The following is an 18,312-nucleotide window of genomic DNA, read 5'->3' on the forward strand; positions in this document are numbered from 1 at the left end:
AGCCTGTTAAATAAGAATCTATGGCCTTAGAGCCAAGAATTGGTATTTTTAAAAAGTTTGCAGTTGTTGGGCTGGGCATGGTGGCTCACGCCTATGATCCCAGCACTCTGGGAGGCTGAGGTGGGCAGATCACTTGAGCGCAGGAGTTCAAGATCAGCCTGGGCAACATGGCAAGATCCCATCTCTACCAAAAATAAAAGAAAATTAGCTGAGCATGGTGGCCTGGTCCTGTAGTCCCAGCTACTTGGGAAGCTGAGGTGGGAGGATCACTTTAGCCCAGGAAGCAGAGGTTGCAGTTAGCAGAGATCATGCCACCGCACTCCATCCTGGGCAACAGAGCAAGATACTGTCTCAAAAAAAAAAAAAAAAAATTTGCAGTTGTTTCTTATTGCAGCCAGAGTTGTGAACCACTAGTCCAGGGAAACCGTGAAGCTTTGAAGAAAATGAAGAGAGGCTCTTATGAATGGGAAGTATCTAAAATTTCCTTTGAACTTGCGATTGAATATTTGAAAACTTCAGCTTTAGGGGAATTTAAGGAGTTGTCTTCTGGATTTCTATATTCCATAAAGACACAGAGACTCCAAAAACATTCTTCTTATGTAATGGGCAAACTCACAATAAAAACTCTTGTTTCACAGAACCATTTATTTTGAGTTATTGTATAGTGTACAGAGTATGCATTCTTCATGGAATTTTTACGTTGCATTTAAAAAAAATTCAAGCAAAAAGAAAGCAAACAAGAAGTTGGAAGTGTAGTCTGCGGTAAAAAGCTATTTATAACAACTATTATTTAGGTATTTTTCAAGCTTGAGTCATCTTGTTGATTTATTTTCAATGTTTTAGTATAATTACAGCTCCAGTAGTAGTTTGTTCTTTAATCCAGCATTGTAGAATAAATACTTTTGGTATAATAAACTCAGAACACTTAAATTGCTACCTGTTTATAGAATACTGATTTACCTCACTACACAGCTGTTAGTTCAAATTTAGAGGGCAAGAAAGGACTAATAATGCATTTCTAAAAGATATATGTTTTCCCCTTATGTGTAGTTTTCTCTTTTTCAAAAGTTGCATGCAGAGTTTACTTTCTTTATACATCATGTATTAATCTTAGTATAACTGGTACTGTTTACCTCTATAGGCTTCCTAAGCATAAAATAGGCATTGTAGGGTTTATGTTAATTATTTTAGAAGCCTGAGATGCTATTTAATGTATGCACTGATCTCTTTTTTGGGGTAGATGAGAATAAAATTTCTGTAAATTGAATTATTATTCCTCCTTTTTATTATGAAATAGGTGATGTGTTTATTTCTAGGAACCATTTTATTTTTGGTCACAAAACAACACTGCCAAAGAATCACATTTAAGAATTTAGAAAATTGGCCATATGCGGTAGCTCATGCCTGTAATATTAGCACTTTGGGAGGCCAAGGCGGGTGGATTGCTTGAGCCCAGGAGTTCTAGACCAGCCTGGGCATCATGGTGAAATCTCATCTCTACAAAAAATACAAAAAGAAAATTAGTTGGGCATGGTGGTGTGCGGTGTGTGCCTGTGGTCCCAGCTGCTCAGGATGTTGAGGTGGGAGAATCACCTGAGCCCGGGAAGTCAAGGCTTCTGTGAGCCGTGATTGTGCCACTGCACTCTAAGCTGGGTGAGAGAGCAAGACTTTCTCCAAAAAAAAAAAAGATAAGAATAAATCTTTTGAAATCACGTTTTACATTTCAGGTAAAAGCAATATTTTTAATAATATTAATATTAATATACAACTCAGAATTCTGAAAAATGTTCTAAAATTTTAAAATCTCAAATTAATAATTTGTTTTCCTGGGGCATTGGGAAATGTGTGCTGTCTTTTTCACTGTGTTAAAGTAGTCCTATTTCTAATTATCCAGTGAGATATTGGGGCGGTTAGATAAGATGATAATTTTATTTAATTGTTCTGTTTAGGGAAATTTGAGAGATGGCTCATTACTTTAGTTAGAAAGGCAGTTACAGTGAGAGGCCTCTTTCATTTTCATATCCATAGCTTCTCACAGAGCATGTCATATCAAGAGTGACTCACTAATCTTACCCTAGAAGGACTTCTTTTTAGATGTACTCATACTACAAAGTAGGTAGCTTAAAGGAGTAGATAGCTTTTCCTTATGGCTCTTCACTTCTAATTTAACGATTAAGTACTAAATAGAAATTAAAGATTACTGTGTAATTTGTAACCAGTTTAAAAATATTCTCCTTAGTTTAACCTAGATAGTTATTCTTTTTTATTTTTAGAAACAGGGTCTAGCTCTGTCGCTTAGGCTGGAGTGCAGTGGTGTTCTCATAGCTCACTGTAGCCCTTAACTCCTGGGCTTAAGTGATCCTCTCACCTCAGCCTCCCGAGTAGCAGGGACTGCAGGTGTGCACCACCAAGCCCAGCTTTTTTTTTTTTTTTTTTTTTAATTTTTAGAGCCGGATTCTGACTGTTTTGCTCACGCTCGTCTTGAACTTTTGGGCTGAAGTGATCCTCCTGCCTCAGCCTGTAATCCCAAAGTGCTGGGATTATAGGCATGTCCCACTGCACCTGGCTAGGTAGTTATTCTTAAAGTAGTTTTTAGATATTAAGACCTTTAGGTTCCCACACTGCTCCCTCCAAGCATCAGGTTGTGTCAGGTCTAACACATTAAGAATTAGTTTTGTATTTGAATGTGAGCTCTTCCATTATTTAGCTGTGTGACTTTAGGCAGATTAATTTATCTGACATTCAAACTCCACATTTATAAGATGAAGATATTTTCTTCATAGTGTTGATAAAAGGAGTAAATAAGAGAAAGCCTGCAAGTGTGCAAGAGGTTGGTAATATTAATGAGTGAAGCCCCAGTACGTAAAAGAGGCAGAGAGCCTCTCTCTCATTTAGATAAGCAAAGTTAGCTTTAATAGGAGTGGGGTTGGAAAGAACTAATGGAGACCATCAATTCCACCTGTTCATTCTGTGTGAGAGAAAAAAAGCACTTTTTTGGATAGAGATTCAGAAGGAAGTGTCTTGAGTATACAGATTAGTTTATACCTTCTGGGAGTAAGAATTGAGTTTTAATTTTTTTCCCCCAGAAGTCTATTTGAGGAGTTTGAAAAAAGATAGATAAGACAGTAGATGAAAAGGTTGATTGGGTTGGAGGAGGAAAGAGAGGACTTTGTTTTTTAAAAAAATATTGAGCTGATGGGGCCAATGAAGGATAATCTAGAACTACAGGAAATAGAAAATAACAGAACATCTTGTCTAGGACATGGAAAGGGAATGGGAAAGAATGGAGAGCAGGAATATTAAAAAAAGAAGCTAAAGAAGAGATAAAAATCTCCCAGAATCCTAACTATAGTTCATTCTTCTCTTTAAAATTTCCAAATAGGCCATTATTGTTTTAACAGTGCTCTACTAGAGCTGGATCAACAAAGGAATCTTCTCTGGACGTTAGCTATAAAAGTCAAGGAGTTTATGAGGATGGCACTAAATAAGGAAGTAGCTATTAATAAATAGGAAAAGATCACAGGATGCTGGAACTGAAAGGGACTGTGAAGGTATTTTATTCAATGCTTAAGTTTTGGTAGGAGAAAACTGCTGAGGTTAGGCGATTTACTTCTGAAGAATAAAGGTGACTATGGCCAGTTATTTTTCTGGTTCCTGTTCTTCAGAAGAAGAACAAGAAAGGTGGCCCTTAAGTCCAAGAGGAATAAAAGCAATTGTGGAGCACCAAGAAGCTGGAAAAGTATTGGGAAAGAAAAGGTAATATAATTTCTTAATTTCTTTTCTGGCCTGATCTGTGCTTGGATACTTAGATTTACTTTTTTAATAGCAGTAGTAATATCCTCGTAGTCATGTGGTTCTCTAACTTTTGAGACTGGACCGTGACTGAGCTAATGCAGCTCAGCATCTTTGGTACCAGTCATTAGAAACCAATTATTTAATTTGATTATATTGATTTTATTTAAAAATATTTAATTAATCTTTGTCCACATATTATTTTTGCTTTTATTTGGATTCATTTTGGTTATTATATTAGTGTTTGATGATCTGAGAATCTGCAATACTTGAAATAACAGAGTCTTAGGCCAGGTGCAGTGGCTCACGCCTGTAATCCCAGCACTTTGGGAGGCCAAGGTGGGCGAATCACTTGGGACCAGCCTGGCCAACATGATGAAACCCTGTCTCTACGAAAAACACAAAAATTCCCAAGCATGGTGGCACATGCCTGTAATCCCAGCTACTCGGGAGGTTGAGGCAAGAGAATCACTTGAACCCAGGAAGTGGAGGGTGCAGTGAGCCAGGATTGCTCCACTGTACTCCAGCCTGGGTGACAGAGTGAGACTCTGTCTCAGAAAAATAACATGGTCTTAAAAGTTTCAACCTTTCTATTGTTAGAAAGGCTTTCACCAAGAGAAAGTGAAATTCTGCTGACATTGAAGGTCATAGTTAACTCAGATGATTCACCTTCCTCTGATTTATCAAGTAACCTTAGTCGTTTGGTTCTTTAAAAACCTTCACCAGATAGGAACATGCTTATAAATCTGGACACCAAGACATAAATGATCCAGGGAAAGAGACTAGTCAATTCCTGCTGTATTTATAGGGGAAAATTTTTAAATATTATAAGAAAAATGAAGATATCCAAGAACTCATTACAATGAGTTATACTGTTGAAGGAGTTTCATATATGTAAACAGTTTTTGAAAATTATTACATTATCATTATGAAAATTTTAATATCCCAAGGCTGACACAAATATGGTAGTGGTAGTCTTGCCTTTTTCATGTGTCTTGTGCTTGGGTTCATTGAGCTTCTTTGATCTGTATTTATTTTTCATCCAATGTTGAAAAACGTTAGCCATTATTCTTTGAATACTTTCCTTGTCTCTCCCTCCGTCTCCTTAGAGGTTTCCAAGTACACACATGTTATTTTTGTTATTAAATTCTATAATAATTTTTTTTAGAAAAATTATATGTATTTATGGTATACCTTGTAATATTTTGATATATATTGTATAATGATTACCACCATCAAGTTAATTAACTTATCTGTCACCTCACATAGTTATTATTTTCATGGGGAGAACACGTAAGATACATACTCTCTTAGCAAATTCAAACTATATAATAAATTATTATTAACTAGTTATCATGGTGTACATTAGATCTTCAGGATCTATTAATCCTGCATAACTGAAACTTTGTTCCCTTTGACCAAAATCTCCCCATTTTCTTCACCCCTATCCCCTGGCAATCATCATTCTATTCTCTTTTTCTGAATTTGACTTTTTAAAGTTCCACATATGGGTGAGATCATGCAGTATTTGTCTTTTTATGCCTGGCTTTTTCACTTAGCATAATGCCCTCTAGATTAATCCCTGTTCTCAAAAATGGCAGGATTTCCTTTTTTATGATTGAATAATATTCCATATAGTTTTATGGATTCAGGTCTTATCTATGTCCTAATCATTGCTATGCTGTAACCAAAGAGCTATATCTGCAACATGCTATTCCAGTTTTACGGCAAATATAGAAATGTAGCTTTACTTTTGTTTGTTTCTTTGTTAAGCATCTATTAACATTTTACTCTCCTCTCTTTTGACAAATATCCCACCCACCCGGCTAATTCAAGGAATTAGATCATCCAAACATCTTTTTGTTTGTGACTTTCAACCATTCCTTTTAGGTCAGTGTTTCATTTGCATTACATGCTGCTCTGCTATTTCTGTTATTTTTTCAGTTGAATATAGACCTGTTTATTTTTTCTTCACTATCACATTATAATATTACCTAATTCCATGTTAAAAAGATATTTATGGCTGTGTATGGTGTCTCACACCCATAATCCTAGCACTTTGGGAGGCTGAGGTGGGAAGATCACTCAAACTCAGGAGTTCAAGACCAGCCTGAATAACATAGTGAGACTTTGTCTCAGCTAAAAATCAAAATAATTAGCTGGACATAGTGGTGCATGCCTGTAGTCACAGCTCCTTGGAGAGCCGAAGTGGGAGAATCACTTGAGCCTGGGAGGTTGAGTCTGCAGTGAGCCATGATCGTGCCATTGCACTCCAGCCTGGGTGACAGGGTGAGACCCTGTCTCAAAAAAAAACTTTTTTAAGCCACTTGTATGGCATGTATTTAATCCATGGTTTTATTCTACATTCCTCCTTCCTTTTTTTCTTTCTTTTTTCCTACTTCTTCCCTCTTTCCCTCCCTCTTGTCTCAAACATTACAATAAATACTCAAAATATTAAACATGGTACCGCCTTCGTGGAGCTTCCATTTCAATTGAGGAGACATTATAAAAAACCAAACCACCAATTATACATATAGATAAATAATTGTTTCAAATGCTGAGAAAGAGTAAGACAGAATAGCAAGGATTAGACTTATAGGATATTTAGCTGATTACTAAAGGAAGATATGGATCTTGCCAGGTGAAGGTGAGGAAGAACTTCCAGGTAGAGGTAAAAACTTTCAGGAAGAGATTGGCCCTTGATATGTTCAGCAAACTGAAGAAAGAACAATATTTCTAGCATTTATTTAGCTTGGTAGAGAACAGCAAAACATGAAGTTGGAAGGATAGATTAGAGGACAGATAATGGGAGACATTTTAAGTCTTAGAAGGAGTTTGGGCTGGGTGTGGTGGCTCATGCCTGCAATCCCAGAACTTTGGGAGGCCAAAGTGGATGGATCACTTGAGGCCAGGAATTCGAGACCAGCCTGGGCAAAATGACAAAACCACGTCTCTACTAAAAATACAAAAATTAGCTGGGCGTAGTGGCTCACACATGTAGTCTCAGCTACTTCGGAGGCTGAGGCACGAGAATCACTTGAACCCAGGAGGTGGAGGTTGTAGTGAGTGGAGATTGTGTCACTGCACTCCAGCCTAGGTGTTGGAGCAAGACTCCATCTCAACATAAAAGAAAGGAGTTTGGATTTTTCTTTAAATGAAAAGGAAAGCCAATGTAGTGTTTTAAGGAAGACAGTTATATTAATTTTTTAATTATTATTTTATTATTATTATTATTGCTACTTTAAAGAGAATGGATTGGAAAGGAGCATGAGAGTGTGCCATTTGGGAAGTGTTGTCATATTCTAAGCCAGAGATAATCATAACCTTCAAAGCAGTGGCAGTGGAGATGGAGAGAAGAAGATGGATTTGTGATTGACTTTGGAGACAGAATCTGAAAGACCTGCTGATGGATTGTTCATGGAGAAGGGTATCCTCAGATTCAAAGGAGCTGAGACTTCTGCAGAAACACAGAGAATGTTTATTAGCAGCATTGGGGTGTTGGGAGTGAGATAGAGCCAGGCTTTTGTTAAAACTAGAAGATGAAATGGAAAGTTCTGATAAGAGGTATGAAGAGTTTTCTAATTATAGAGCAAGAGTTCTTGACAATACAGGATTCTATAGATAGTGGCTTGGGTTGGATTAGGAGATACTGAGGACAATATGGGGTTGACACAGTGGCAGTATATGCTTTGAGACCTTGGACTTCCTGTAGTGACTACACTGAACAGGGCTTATAGGCAGGTTGAGATGTACCCTTCTGGGAGAGGAGGGCAGTCTGACCCAATTGTGTGGCTTTTTGGCTTCTAAGAAATCTCCCCTAGGCTGCAAGGACTGCTACGTAGAATTACAAAAAGTTATTGCTACAAAGCACTTAAAGAATATTTATTTTTTAAAGATAGAGCAATAAGACTGTCTCACTTTTTATTTTTTTTGTAGCATTAACATTCTGCACATGCCATAGAATATTTCTCCAACACTGCATAGTTTGAAGTGAAAATACTAGATGAAAAAGGCAAAGCTACATATATTACAGCCATTTAGTTTACGTTTTTAATCCATGTTTGTATAGTTTTATACTGTTTGCATCTTTGTTACATTTTAGATTTTAAAGTAAGGACTACATTAGTTTTAAATTGCTTTGTGGTGTTAAGAGCAAGTTAGTGATTATATTTTCATATTTAAAAGTAAATATGATGGGTTTATAGGCCACACATGTGTTCCATGTTCATCCTATCATTTCACAACTAAAAGTGAGTCCCCTCCCTAAATAACTGTTCTCAAAGGTTATTATTTTTTTAAAAACATACAATGCAGTGTATCAAAAACAAGATTGGCAGGTCAGATCCTGGCAACTTTGTATTATGACTAAGAATTTGCTTTCTTTAGGCTATAATTTTGCTTTAGATGCTTATGAAATTTTGATTTTTGTTTACATTGGAATATTAACAGAAAGAAAATAATTCTGTTCATTCACAGATCAAAAATAATAGAGTAGAAAATTATTCTTGTCAGTATCTGAAACCAAACTTGTTCATTTAAAAAATATCTTTTGGATCCACCCTATCATAAGTCTTCAATATTGTTTTTGAATAGAATATTGAATACAGCAGTGAAGAGGATTCCTCTGTTCCTTTTTTTTTTTTTTTTTTTTTTTAAAGTATATGTCGGCCGGGCGCAGTGGCTCATGCCTGTAATCCCAGCACTTTGGAAGGCTGAGGCGGGTGGATCACGAAGTCAGGAGATCGAGACCATCCTGGCTAACACGGTGAAACCCAATCTCTACTAAAAATACAAAAAATTAGCCGGGCGTGGTGGTGGGCGCCTGTAGTCCCAGCTATTCGGGAGGCTGAGGCAGGAGAATGGCGTGAGCCCGTGAGGCGGAGCTTGCAGCGAGCCGAGATCGCATCACTGCACTCCAGCCTGGGTGACAGAGCGAGACTCCGTATCAAAAAAAAAAAAAAAAAAAGTATATATATGTCAGGAAGTCTAACTAATAAATGATTTGTTTTTCTAGCGGTTTCCATATGCCCAGTGATCCCAAACCTACAACTGTGTGCCTCTTGCTATTGAGGCAGTGTGTTGTGCCCTTTGGTGTATTGTGCTGGAAGAACTATTGAGATGTAAAGGTGTTTGTTAGGAAAAGAATAGGGCTATAGATAGAAATGCATAGAATACCAGTATTCCTACAGGCAACAAAAGAACAGGTACCAAAGACTGAAAAGGAAATTTTAGAAAGGGAGGAAAACAAGCCAGGAATGTTGGAAATAGGAAGCTAAACGAGCCTCCACAAAAGACAGTTTCAGAATGAAGTTGAGTCAGCAGGATCAGATGCCACAGAGAGAGGCAGGTTAAGATGTAGGTGGGACAATGTCTGTTGCATTTGACCATTAGGAACTGAAGACCATAGTGGGGCATTAGAGTTGTGTGGTATAGCAATATTTCAGTGTGCTGGACAACAAATGAGAAGTGATCAAATGAAGACTGCAAGTGTGGACTCTTAAAGAGTCCCCTAATCATTTTCTTAGTTTTCTGTATTGTCTCTGATTATAGAATGTTGAAGCATGTGTAGCTGAAGTTGAAGACGTTAAATATGAACTATTCATAGATCTTTGGACAGTTGCCAGAAACCTATTTTTTATATTAATGTAATAATTTATGTAAAACTAAATATTTAAAGTTTTGAACTCTTAAAGCACAGCTAAATGGAAACCTTTAATGCAAATGTTAATTTTGTTTCTTTTTTTTTTTTTTAAGTCTTGGCTACTTATGATTCAGCAGACAGAACAACTTAGTAGGATAATGAAGACACATGCAGAGGACTTGAACTCTGGACCTTTACACAGGCTCACCATGATGATTAAGGACAAGCAGCAGGTGAAGAAAAGTTACATAGGTGTTCATCAGCAGATAGAGGCAGAGATGATTAAGGTTCGTTTTTCCATATTGAAGTTCTTTCTTGAAATTGTTTTTCAAATTCACAGAAATATTTTACCTTATTTAGCTTTAAAAATTGTTTATTCATCATTTCCCAACAAGAAATAGGTTTATGTGGCCGGGCGCGGTGGCTCACGCTTGTAATCCCAGCACTTTGGGAGGCCGAGGCGGGCGGATCACGAGGTCAGGAGATCGAGACCACAGGGAAACCCCGTCTCTACTAAAAATCCAAAAAATTAGCCGGGCGTGGTGGCAGGCGCCTGTAGTCCCAGCTACTCGGAGAGGCTGAGGCAGGAGAATGGCGTGAACCCGGGAGGCGGAGCTGGCAGTGAGCCGAGATCGCGCCACTGCACTCCAGCCTGGGCGATAGAGCGAGACTCCGTCTCAAAAAAAAAAAAAAACAAAAAAGAAATAGGTTTATGATCTCTAGTAAGTAATATCTTATTGAACATAAAACAGTGATTATAGGATATACTATTACTGTATATACTCCTATGAAAGAAAAAAGAGGCTCCCAATTAAACTATGACACAAAGCTTTCTTGTCACTTAGGATTTTTAGTTTTTATTTACTGAAATAGTTCTCTGAGTCTTTTAAAAATAAATTTGTCTTATCTAATACTTTGCATAAATAAAAAAGAAAATACAGGCAAAATTACTTTTGGTGTTCTTAAATTTACGTATCCTTCATTTTCCCTACATTGAGAGTCTGTCTCTTCTGAATGACTTTTTTCAAATTATTTTTGTTATAGAAATTTGTAAATGTATAAAAGAAGAGAGGATAGTAAAATGAACTTCCACCTACCCATCACCTGAATAGTCACCGTTTTTTCTATACTCTCACCCACTTTTTTTTTTTTTTTACATTGGATCATTTTAAAGATATCATTTTATCCATAAATATTTTAGAATGTATAGCTAAAATAAGTGTTCTTGTTAAAAGTGTTAACTACAGGCTGGGCGCAGTACCTCACACCTGTAATCCCAGCACTTTGGGAGGCCAAGGCAGGCGGATCACGAGGTCAGGAGATCGAGACCATCTTGGCTAACAGGGTGAAACCCCGTCTCTACTAAAAATACAAAAAATTAGCTGGGTGTACTGGCAGGCGCCTGTAGTCCCAGTTACTCGGGAGGCTGAGGCAGGAGAATGGCGTGAACCTGGAAGGTGGAGGTTGCAGTGAGCGGAGATCTCACCACTGCACTTCAGCCTGGGCAACAGAGCAAGACTCCTCAAAAAAAAAAATGTAACTACAATATCGTTAATTTGCCTAAAAATAATAATTCCTTCATGTTATCGAATATTGTTTGTTGAAATGGTTGTTGCTTAAATGTTTTTTTATAGTTGGTTGGTTTCAGTCAGGATCCAGATACCATCTATACCTCGCCTTTGAATGATACTTTTAAAAAATTTGTGGGTTCTCTTTCCTGCACAGTGTTTAATAAAATGCCATTTATTTATGGAAGAAACTAGGTAATTTGCTCTATATAATTGAATTTCCTTCATTTTGGGTTTTTCTGTTAGTGTCTTATGATGTGATTTCACATATTCCTTCATCTTTAATTTTTTCTGTAAATTGGAATTTACGTCTAGAGACTTGATAAGATTCTGGCTGTGTATTTTGGGCAAGAATACATCATAGGTGGTGGTATACACTTCTTGCAGTTTTATATCAGGAGGTATATAATGTTGATTTGTCTTTTTATTATGTGAAACTTGACTAATTGGTTCCAGTGTTGTCAACCTGATCAATCTATTAAAAAAGTTTTCTGGCTGCGTGTGGTGGCTTATGCCTGTAATCCCAGCACTTTGGGAGGCCAAGGTGGGCAGATCGCCTGAGGTCAGGAGTTCAAGATCAGCCTGGGCAACTCGGTGAAACCCCGTCTCTACTAAAAATACAAAAATTAACCAGGTGCGGTGGTGCATGTCTGTAACCCCAGCCACTTGAGAGGCTGAGGCATGAGAATTGCTTGAACACTGGAGGCAGAGGCTGCAGTGAGCCTAGATCATGTCACTGCCCTAACAGCCTGGTCAACAGAGTGAAATTCTGTCTCAAAAAAAAAAAAAAAAAGTTTGGTATTTTACCAAATAGTTTTACAAAGTTAACCAGTGAGTTTTTTCTTGAATGGAGAATGATTTGAACTCATTTATATTTATATTGTAGTTATTTTTGTTTATTCACACAGTGTCATCGTCTGTGTCATCAAGAACATTGGTGATACAGAATTTCTTTAAAAGGGGTTTGAGATTATCTTCCAAGTTGCTGATAACCCCTTTTGCAAGGTTTTGATGCTTTCTCTTTCTTAATCTTCTCAAATGGCAAATTTGAAGATTTGTAGACAATATCTGGGACACGTATTTTTTCCTTAAATTGCATTTAAATGGCTTTTTGACTACAGTCAAGGACTTGCATTTGTTTCATTGTTCCATAGAAATAATAAATATTTTAATTGTTTGTTTAATTACACAAAATATTTCTGCACATACCAAGTTAATTTTTTTTAAAGTTTAGATAATGGCAGTGTTATTCTTCATTTCCACCCCCCCCCCTTTTTTTTTTTGAGTCAAGTTTCAGCCAGGTTGGAGTGCAGTGGTGTGATCTTGGCTCACTGCAACCTTTGCCTCCCAGATTCAAGCAATTCTTGTGCCTCATCCTCCCGAGTAGCTGGGATTATAGGCGTGCGCCACCACAGCCTGGCTCCTTTTTTGGTATTTTTAGTAGAGACAGGGTTGTGCTGTGTTGGCCAGGCTGGTCATGAATTCCTGACCTCAAGTATCTGCTTGTTTTAGCCTCCCAAAGTGCTGGTTACAGGCGTGAGCCACTGTGCCTGGCCTGATTTGCTATTCTTTTAAAAAAGTTTATTTGTTTTCACATACTATTGAATTTAGTACTGATTTTTAAAACATACTTGTAGTTTATTTTCTATAGTTGTATATTAAAGAGCAACTCTGACCTGTAAGTAGTAAAATACACATCAGTTAATACTTTGGAATTTAAGTTCTTGAGCAATTTAAATTTAAACATTTTAAAACATTTATGCAGTTTGTTTCTTTGACAGGTTACAAAAACAGAATTGGAGAAGTTAAAATGCAGCTATAGACAATTAATAAAAGAAATGAATTCTGCCAAAGAGAAATATAAAGAAGCTTTAGCTAAAGGTAAGGCAAATTTTAAAAATTGTTTACTTAGGTGATTTTTATTCTTCTGTTTGAAAGTTATCTTTGTAAGTAGTGGGATGATTCCATTTAGAGCATTTCACGTATAAAAAACTCAAAATAAACCCACATTGGCCAATTGTCAAACTGTGTAGTAAGTCTTACTAATTTTCCATTGCTTTGAATGACTCAAAGTATTTTCGAATAGTTCATACTAAATGGAATTATGTAGCATGTGTAATAGAATTGAAGGGATGTTTAAAATTTTCTCTCTTGCATCATATTTACTTATTTAATTACAGAGTGCTTAAGTAAGAAAAATAGGAGTATATTTATTTAGAAACTTTTAAATAAAGTTTAAAAGAAAGTTTTAAATAAAGTTTTAAATAAAGTTCTTTTTTACTTGTATTATTTAAAAGTCATTAAAACCACATCATTTTATAGTATTATATTCTCTTTATAGCTTAATTTTATGTGTCTATATTGCCGTAAAATTTTCATAAGAAGTCTTAAAAATAAATGGAAAGAGAAGCATAGTATTTATGTTTCAAACAGGGATTTATGGTTATAATTTCTTATTAAGTACTTAGGTGATTTCGTATCTAAATTTTGAAATGTTAGATTTCAGTAAAGATTAAGCATAGTTTATGAACAGAAACTTCTTTGGCTGTTGCTATAATTGGGCAATATTTTCCTTATGTTTAAATGTGCCTAAACCGCTCATATTTATACATTTTTTATTTATAAAAGTTGGAGAATTTTTCTTTTTGTTTTGTTAATTTTCTTTCCAGCTAAATAAAGCCTTTATTAGAATCTCTATTTTATTTTGGTTCTTAAATTTATCTTTCTCTACATTTTCTCTTTATCTTTTATTTGTTAAACAGTCTCGTTATTTTGTCATAGTAAATGAAGTAAACAGCTCCTCCTTTGGGCTGTATCTTGCACAATGAAAATATTGTTGTTATTCCCAGTACACTAGAAGTGATACTGATTTAAATGCAGTTCTTTCTCTTCTCCTTCCTTTCTCTCTCCTTTTCCCCTCTTCTTTATCTTCTTCCTTCCTCTCCCTTTGTCTCCCTGCTTCTCCCCCTTCTCTCTCTTCCTCCTCCCCATCTTACTCTCAACATTTACTTTGTGTCTTCTTCTCTCCAGTTTACTGGGGAAGTTGTATGCATATTCACAGTTTCCGTACTTATTTGTCATGTAACTGAGCCAAGACTTTGAGATTATGGTTTCTTTATTAATGTAGATATATCTTTTGAAATGCTTTTGTCTTTAAATTATCTAAATTATTTTAGTGAAGCAAAGAAAGAAATGACAGTGGAAAGAGCACAGGCTTTGGAGTCAGATAGTCCTGGATTTAAGTTCCAACACAACATACCAGAATCTCTGGGACACATTCAAAGCAGTGTGTAGAGGGAAATTTATAGCACTAAATGCCCACAAGAGAAAGCAGCAAGGATCCAAAATTGACGCCCTAACATCACAATTAAAAGAACTAGAAAAGCAAGAGCAAACACATTCAAAAGCTAGCAGAAGGCTAGAAATAACTAAAATCAGAGCAGAACTGAAGGAAATAGAGACACAAAAAACCCTTCAAAAAATTAATGAATCCAGGAGCTGGTTTTTTGAAAAGATCAACAAAATCGATAGACCACTAGCAAGACTAATAAAGAAGAAAAGAGAGAAGAATCAAACAGATGCAATAAAAAATGAAAAAGGGGATATCACCACCGATCCCACAGAAATACAATCTACCATCAGAGAATACTACAAACACCTCTACGCAAATAAACTAGAAATTCTAGAAGAAATGGATAAATTCCTCGACAAATACACCCTCCCAAGACTAAACCAGGAAGAAGTTGAATCTCTGAATAGACCAATAACAGGCTCTGAAATTGTGGCAATAATCAATAGCTTACCAACCAAAAAGAGTCCAGGACCTGATGGATTCACACCCGAATTCTACCAGAGGTACAGGGAGGAACTGGTACCATTCCTTCTGAAACTATTCCAGTCGACAGAAAAAGAGGGAATCCTCCCTAACACATTTTATGAGGCCGGCATTGTCCTGATACCAAAGCCTAGCAGAGACACAACCAAAAAAGAGAATTTCAGACCAATATCCTTGATGAACATTGATGCAAAAATCCTTAATAAAATACTGGCAAACCGAATCCAGCAGCACATCACAAAGCTTATCCACCATGATCAAGTGGGCTTCATCCCTGGGATGCAAGGCTGGTTCAACATACGCAAATCAATAAATGTAATCCAGCATATAAACAGAACCAAAGACAAAAACCGCATGATTATCTCAATAGATGCAGAAAAGGCCTTTGACAAAATTCAACAACCCTTCATGCTAAAAACTCTCAATAAATTAGGTATTGATGGGACGTATCTCAAAATAATAAGAGCTATCTATGACAAACCCACAGCCAATATACTGAATGGGCAAAAACTGGAAGCATTCCCTTTGAAAACTGGCACAAGACAGGGATGCCCTCTCTTACCACTCCTATTCAACATAGTGCTGGAAGTTCTGGCCAGGGCAATCAGGCAGGAGAAGGAAATAAAGGGTATTCAATTAGGAAAAGAGGAAGTCAAATTGTCCCTGTTTGCAGATGACATGATTGTATATCTAGAAAACCCCATTGTCTCAGCCCAAAATCTCCTTAAGCTGATAAGCAACTTCAGCAAAGTCTCAGGATACAAAATCAATGTACAAAAATCACAAGCATTCTTGTGCACCAATCACAGACAAACAGAGAGCCAAATCATGAGTGAACTCCCATTCACAATTGCTTCAAAGAGAATAAAATACCTAGGAATCCAACTTACAAGGGATGTGAAGGACCTCCTCAAGAAGAACTACAAACCACTGCTCAATGAAATAAAAGAGGATACAAACAAATGAAAGAACATTCCATGCTCATGGGTTGGAAGAATCAATATCATGAAAATGGCCATACTGCCCAAGGTAATTTATAGATTCAATGCCATCCCCATCAAGCTACCAATGACTTTCTTCACAGAATTGGAAAAAACTACTTTAAAGTTCATATGGAACCAAAAAAGAGCCCACATCGCCAAGTCAATCCTAAGCCAAAAGAACAAGCTGGAGCCATCACGCTACCTGACTTCAAACTATACTACAAGGCTACAGTAACCAAAACAGCATGGTACTGGTACCACAACAGAGACATAGATCAATGGAACAGAACAGAGCCCTCAGAAATAATGCCGCATATCTACAACTATCTGATCTTTGACAAACCTGACAAAAACAAGAAATGGGGAAAGGATTACGTATTTAATAAATGGTGCTGGGAAAACTGGCTAGCCATATGTAGAAAGCTGAAACTGGATCCCTTCCTTACACCTTATACAAAAATTAATTCAAGATGGATTAAAGACTTACATGTTAGACCTAAAACCATTAAAATCCTACAAGAAAACCTAGGCAATACCATTCAGGACATAGGCGTGGGCAAGGACTTCATGTCTAAAACACCAAAAGCAATGGCAACAAAAGCCGAAATTGACAAATGGGATCTCATTAAACTAAAGAGCTTCTGCACAGCAAAAGAAACTACGATCAGAGTGAACAGGCAACCTACAGAATGGGAGAAAATTTTTGCAACCTACTCATCTGACAAAGGGCTAATATCCAGAATCTACAATGAACTCAAACAAATTTACAGGAAAAAAACAAACAACCCCATCAAAAAGTGGGTGAAGGACATGAACAGACACTTCTCAAAAGAAGACATTTATGCAGCCAAAAAACACATGAAAAAATGCTCATCATCACTGGCCATCAGAGAAATGCAAATCAAAACCACAATGAGATACCATCTCACACCAGTTAGAATGGCCATCATTAAAAAGTCAGGAAACAACAGGTGCTGGAGAGGATGTGGAGAAATAGGAACACTTTTACACTGTTGGTGGGACTGTAAACTAGTTCAACCATTGTGGAAGTCAGTGTGGCGATTCCTCAGGGATCTAGAACTAGAAATACCATTTGACCCAGCCATCCCATTACTGGGTATATACCCAAAGGACTTTAAATCATGCTGCTATAAAGACACATGCACATGTATGTTTATTGTGGCACTATTCACAATAGCAAAGACTTGGATCCAACCCAAATGTCCAACAACGCTAGACTGGATTAAGAAAATGTGGCACATATACACCATGGAATACTATGCAGCCATAAAAAATGATGAGTTTATGTCCTTTGTAGGGACATGGATGAAACTGGAAAACATCATTCTCAGTAAACTATCGCAAGGACAAAAAACCAAACACCGCATGTTCTCACTCATAGGTGGGAATTGAACAATGAGAAGTCATGGACACAGGAAGGGGAGCATCACACTCCGGGGACTGTTGTGGGGTGGGGGGAGGGGGGAGGGACAGCATTAGGAGATACACCTAATGCTAAATGACGAGTTAATGGGTGCAGCAAACCAACATGCCACATGGATACATATGTAATAAACCTGCACGTTGTGCACATGTACCCTAAAACCTGAAGTATAAAAAAAAAAAAAGTTCCAACACTGTGTGATTATTTCATAGATTTTCAAACTTCCTACACCTAGTTATTATTCCTTTGTTATTTCAGGAGTGCTTTAGATAACCAAGAAATATTTACTGGGCACTTGCTCTGTTTAAGTTACTGAGATTCAAAACAATATTTGCCAGGCTTTCAAGGAGCTTACAGTCTGGTTCACTAACTTGAGAACTCCAAGTCTCACTCTCTTGCAAAATTTAGCTTTTTCACAAGGGATCCCTTGCTAAATCATCAAGAATAGTTTAAAAATAACTTTATACATTAAACATTACTTCTTAATCTGTCAAAATAGTTAATTTTATAAAGTTCATTGCTTCATGCCTGGCTAGCATTCTCAAGTGAATTAAATTACATTGCAAATATCCATATCTAACTTCACCCACAGCAACCATATTGTAATCCAGCTATGCTGTGTATTTCGCACTAGGTTTGTATCTGTTGTAGAATTATTAGTTAGAAAAAGAAATACATTAATTACTTTCAAGTCTTTGATATCTGTTTTTAATGATATAGTTTATTAAAATCTAATTCTGATGTCAAAGTTTTAATTCTTGTACCTAATGCTTATGTTAGAAAAGATTATAGAAAATCATTATCCTTTACTCTTGATTCAGATGAAACACCATTTAGTATTGTATTAATAGTTGGAAGGCAACGAGAAAATCTGAAGATCATACTTGTAATAAATTGTAAGAAGTGAATTATTTGAATCTTTTTTTAAAAATTATACAAGCTTAGTTGTCTTTCTACAGGTATCCATGATAGTATTTTTCTGTTTTCAAGAATTTGATTTCTCACATTAAATCCTATAGAATATATAGTTATTTTTAAAATAAGTACTT

General features: G+C 36.6%; 1 protein-coding gene across 12 annotated transcripts in view; it reads left to right on the forward strand.

Moving 5' to 3' along the window:
* FER (FER tyrosine kinase) overlaps positions 1–18,312 on the forward strand; it is a 463,830-nt gene that overhangs the window by 75,251 nt on the left and 370,267 nt on the right. For 11 of the 12 annotated variants that reach the window (XR_010114476.1, XR_010114474.1, XR_010114475.1 and 8 more), the window contains 2 exons: positions 9,547–9,720; positions 12,783–12,882. Coding sequence is in view for 9 of the 12 variants with exons in the window: in XM_063612887.1 (XP_063468957.1) it covers positions 9,547–9,720; positions 12,783–12,882 (274 nt within the window). In the remaining 3 variants the exon portion in view is untranslated. Of the gene's footprint in view, positions 1–3,668; positions 3,757–9,546; positions 9,721–12,782; positions 12,883–18,312 lie in introns of all 12 variants that reach the window. The other variant, XM_063612889.1, reaches the window with a different exon arrangement.

The sequence above is a fragment of the Symphalangus syndactylus genome, chromosome 11, assembly GCF_028878055.3.
Source record: "Symphalangus syndactylus isolate Jambi chromosome 11, NHGRI_mSymSyn1-v2.1_pri, whole genome shotgun sequence".
Classification (NCBI taxonomy): Eukaryota; Metazoa; Chordata; class Mammalia; order Primates; family Hylobatidae; genus Symphalangus; species Symphalangus syndactylus.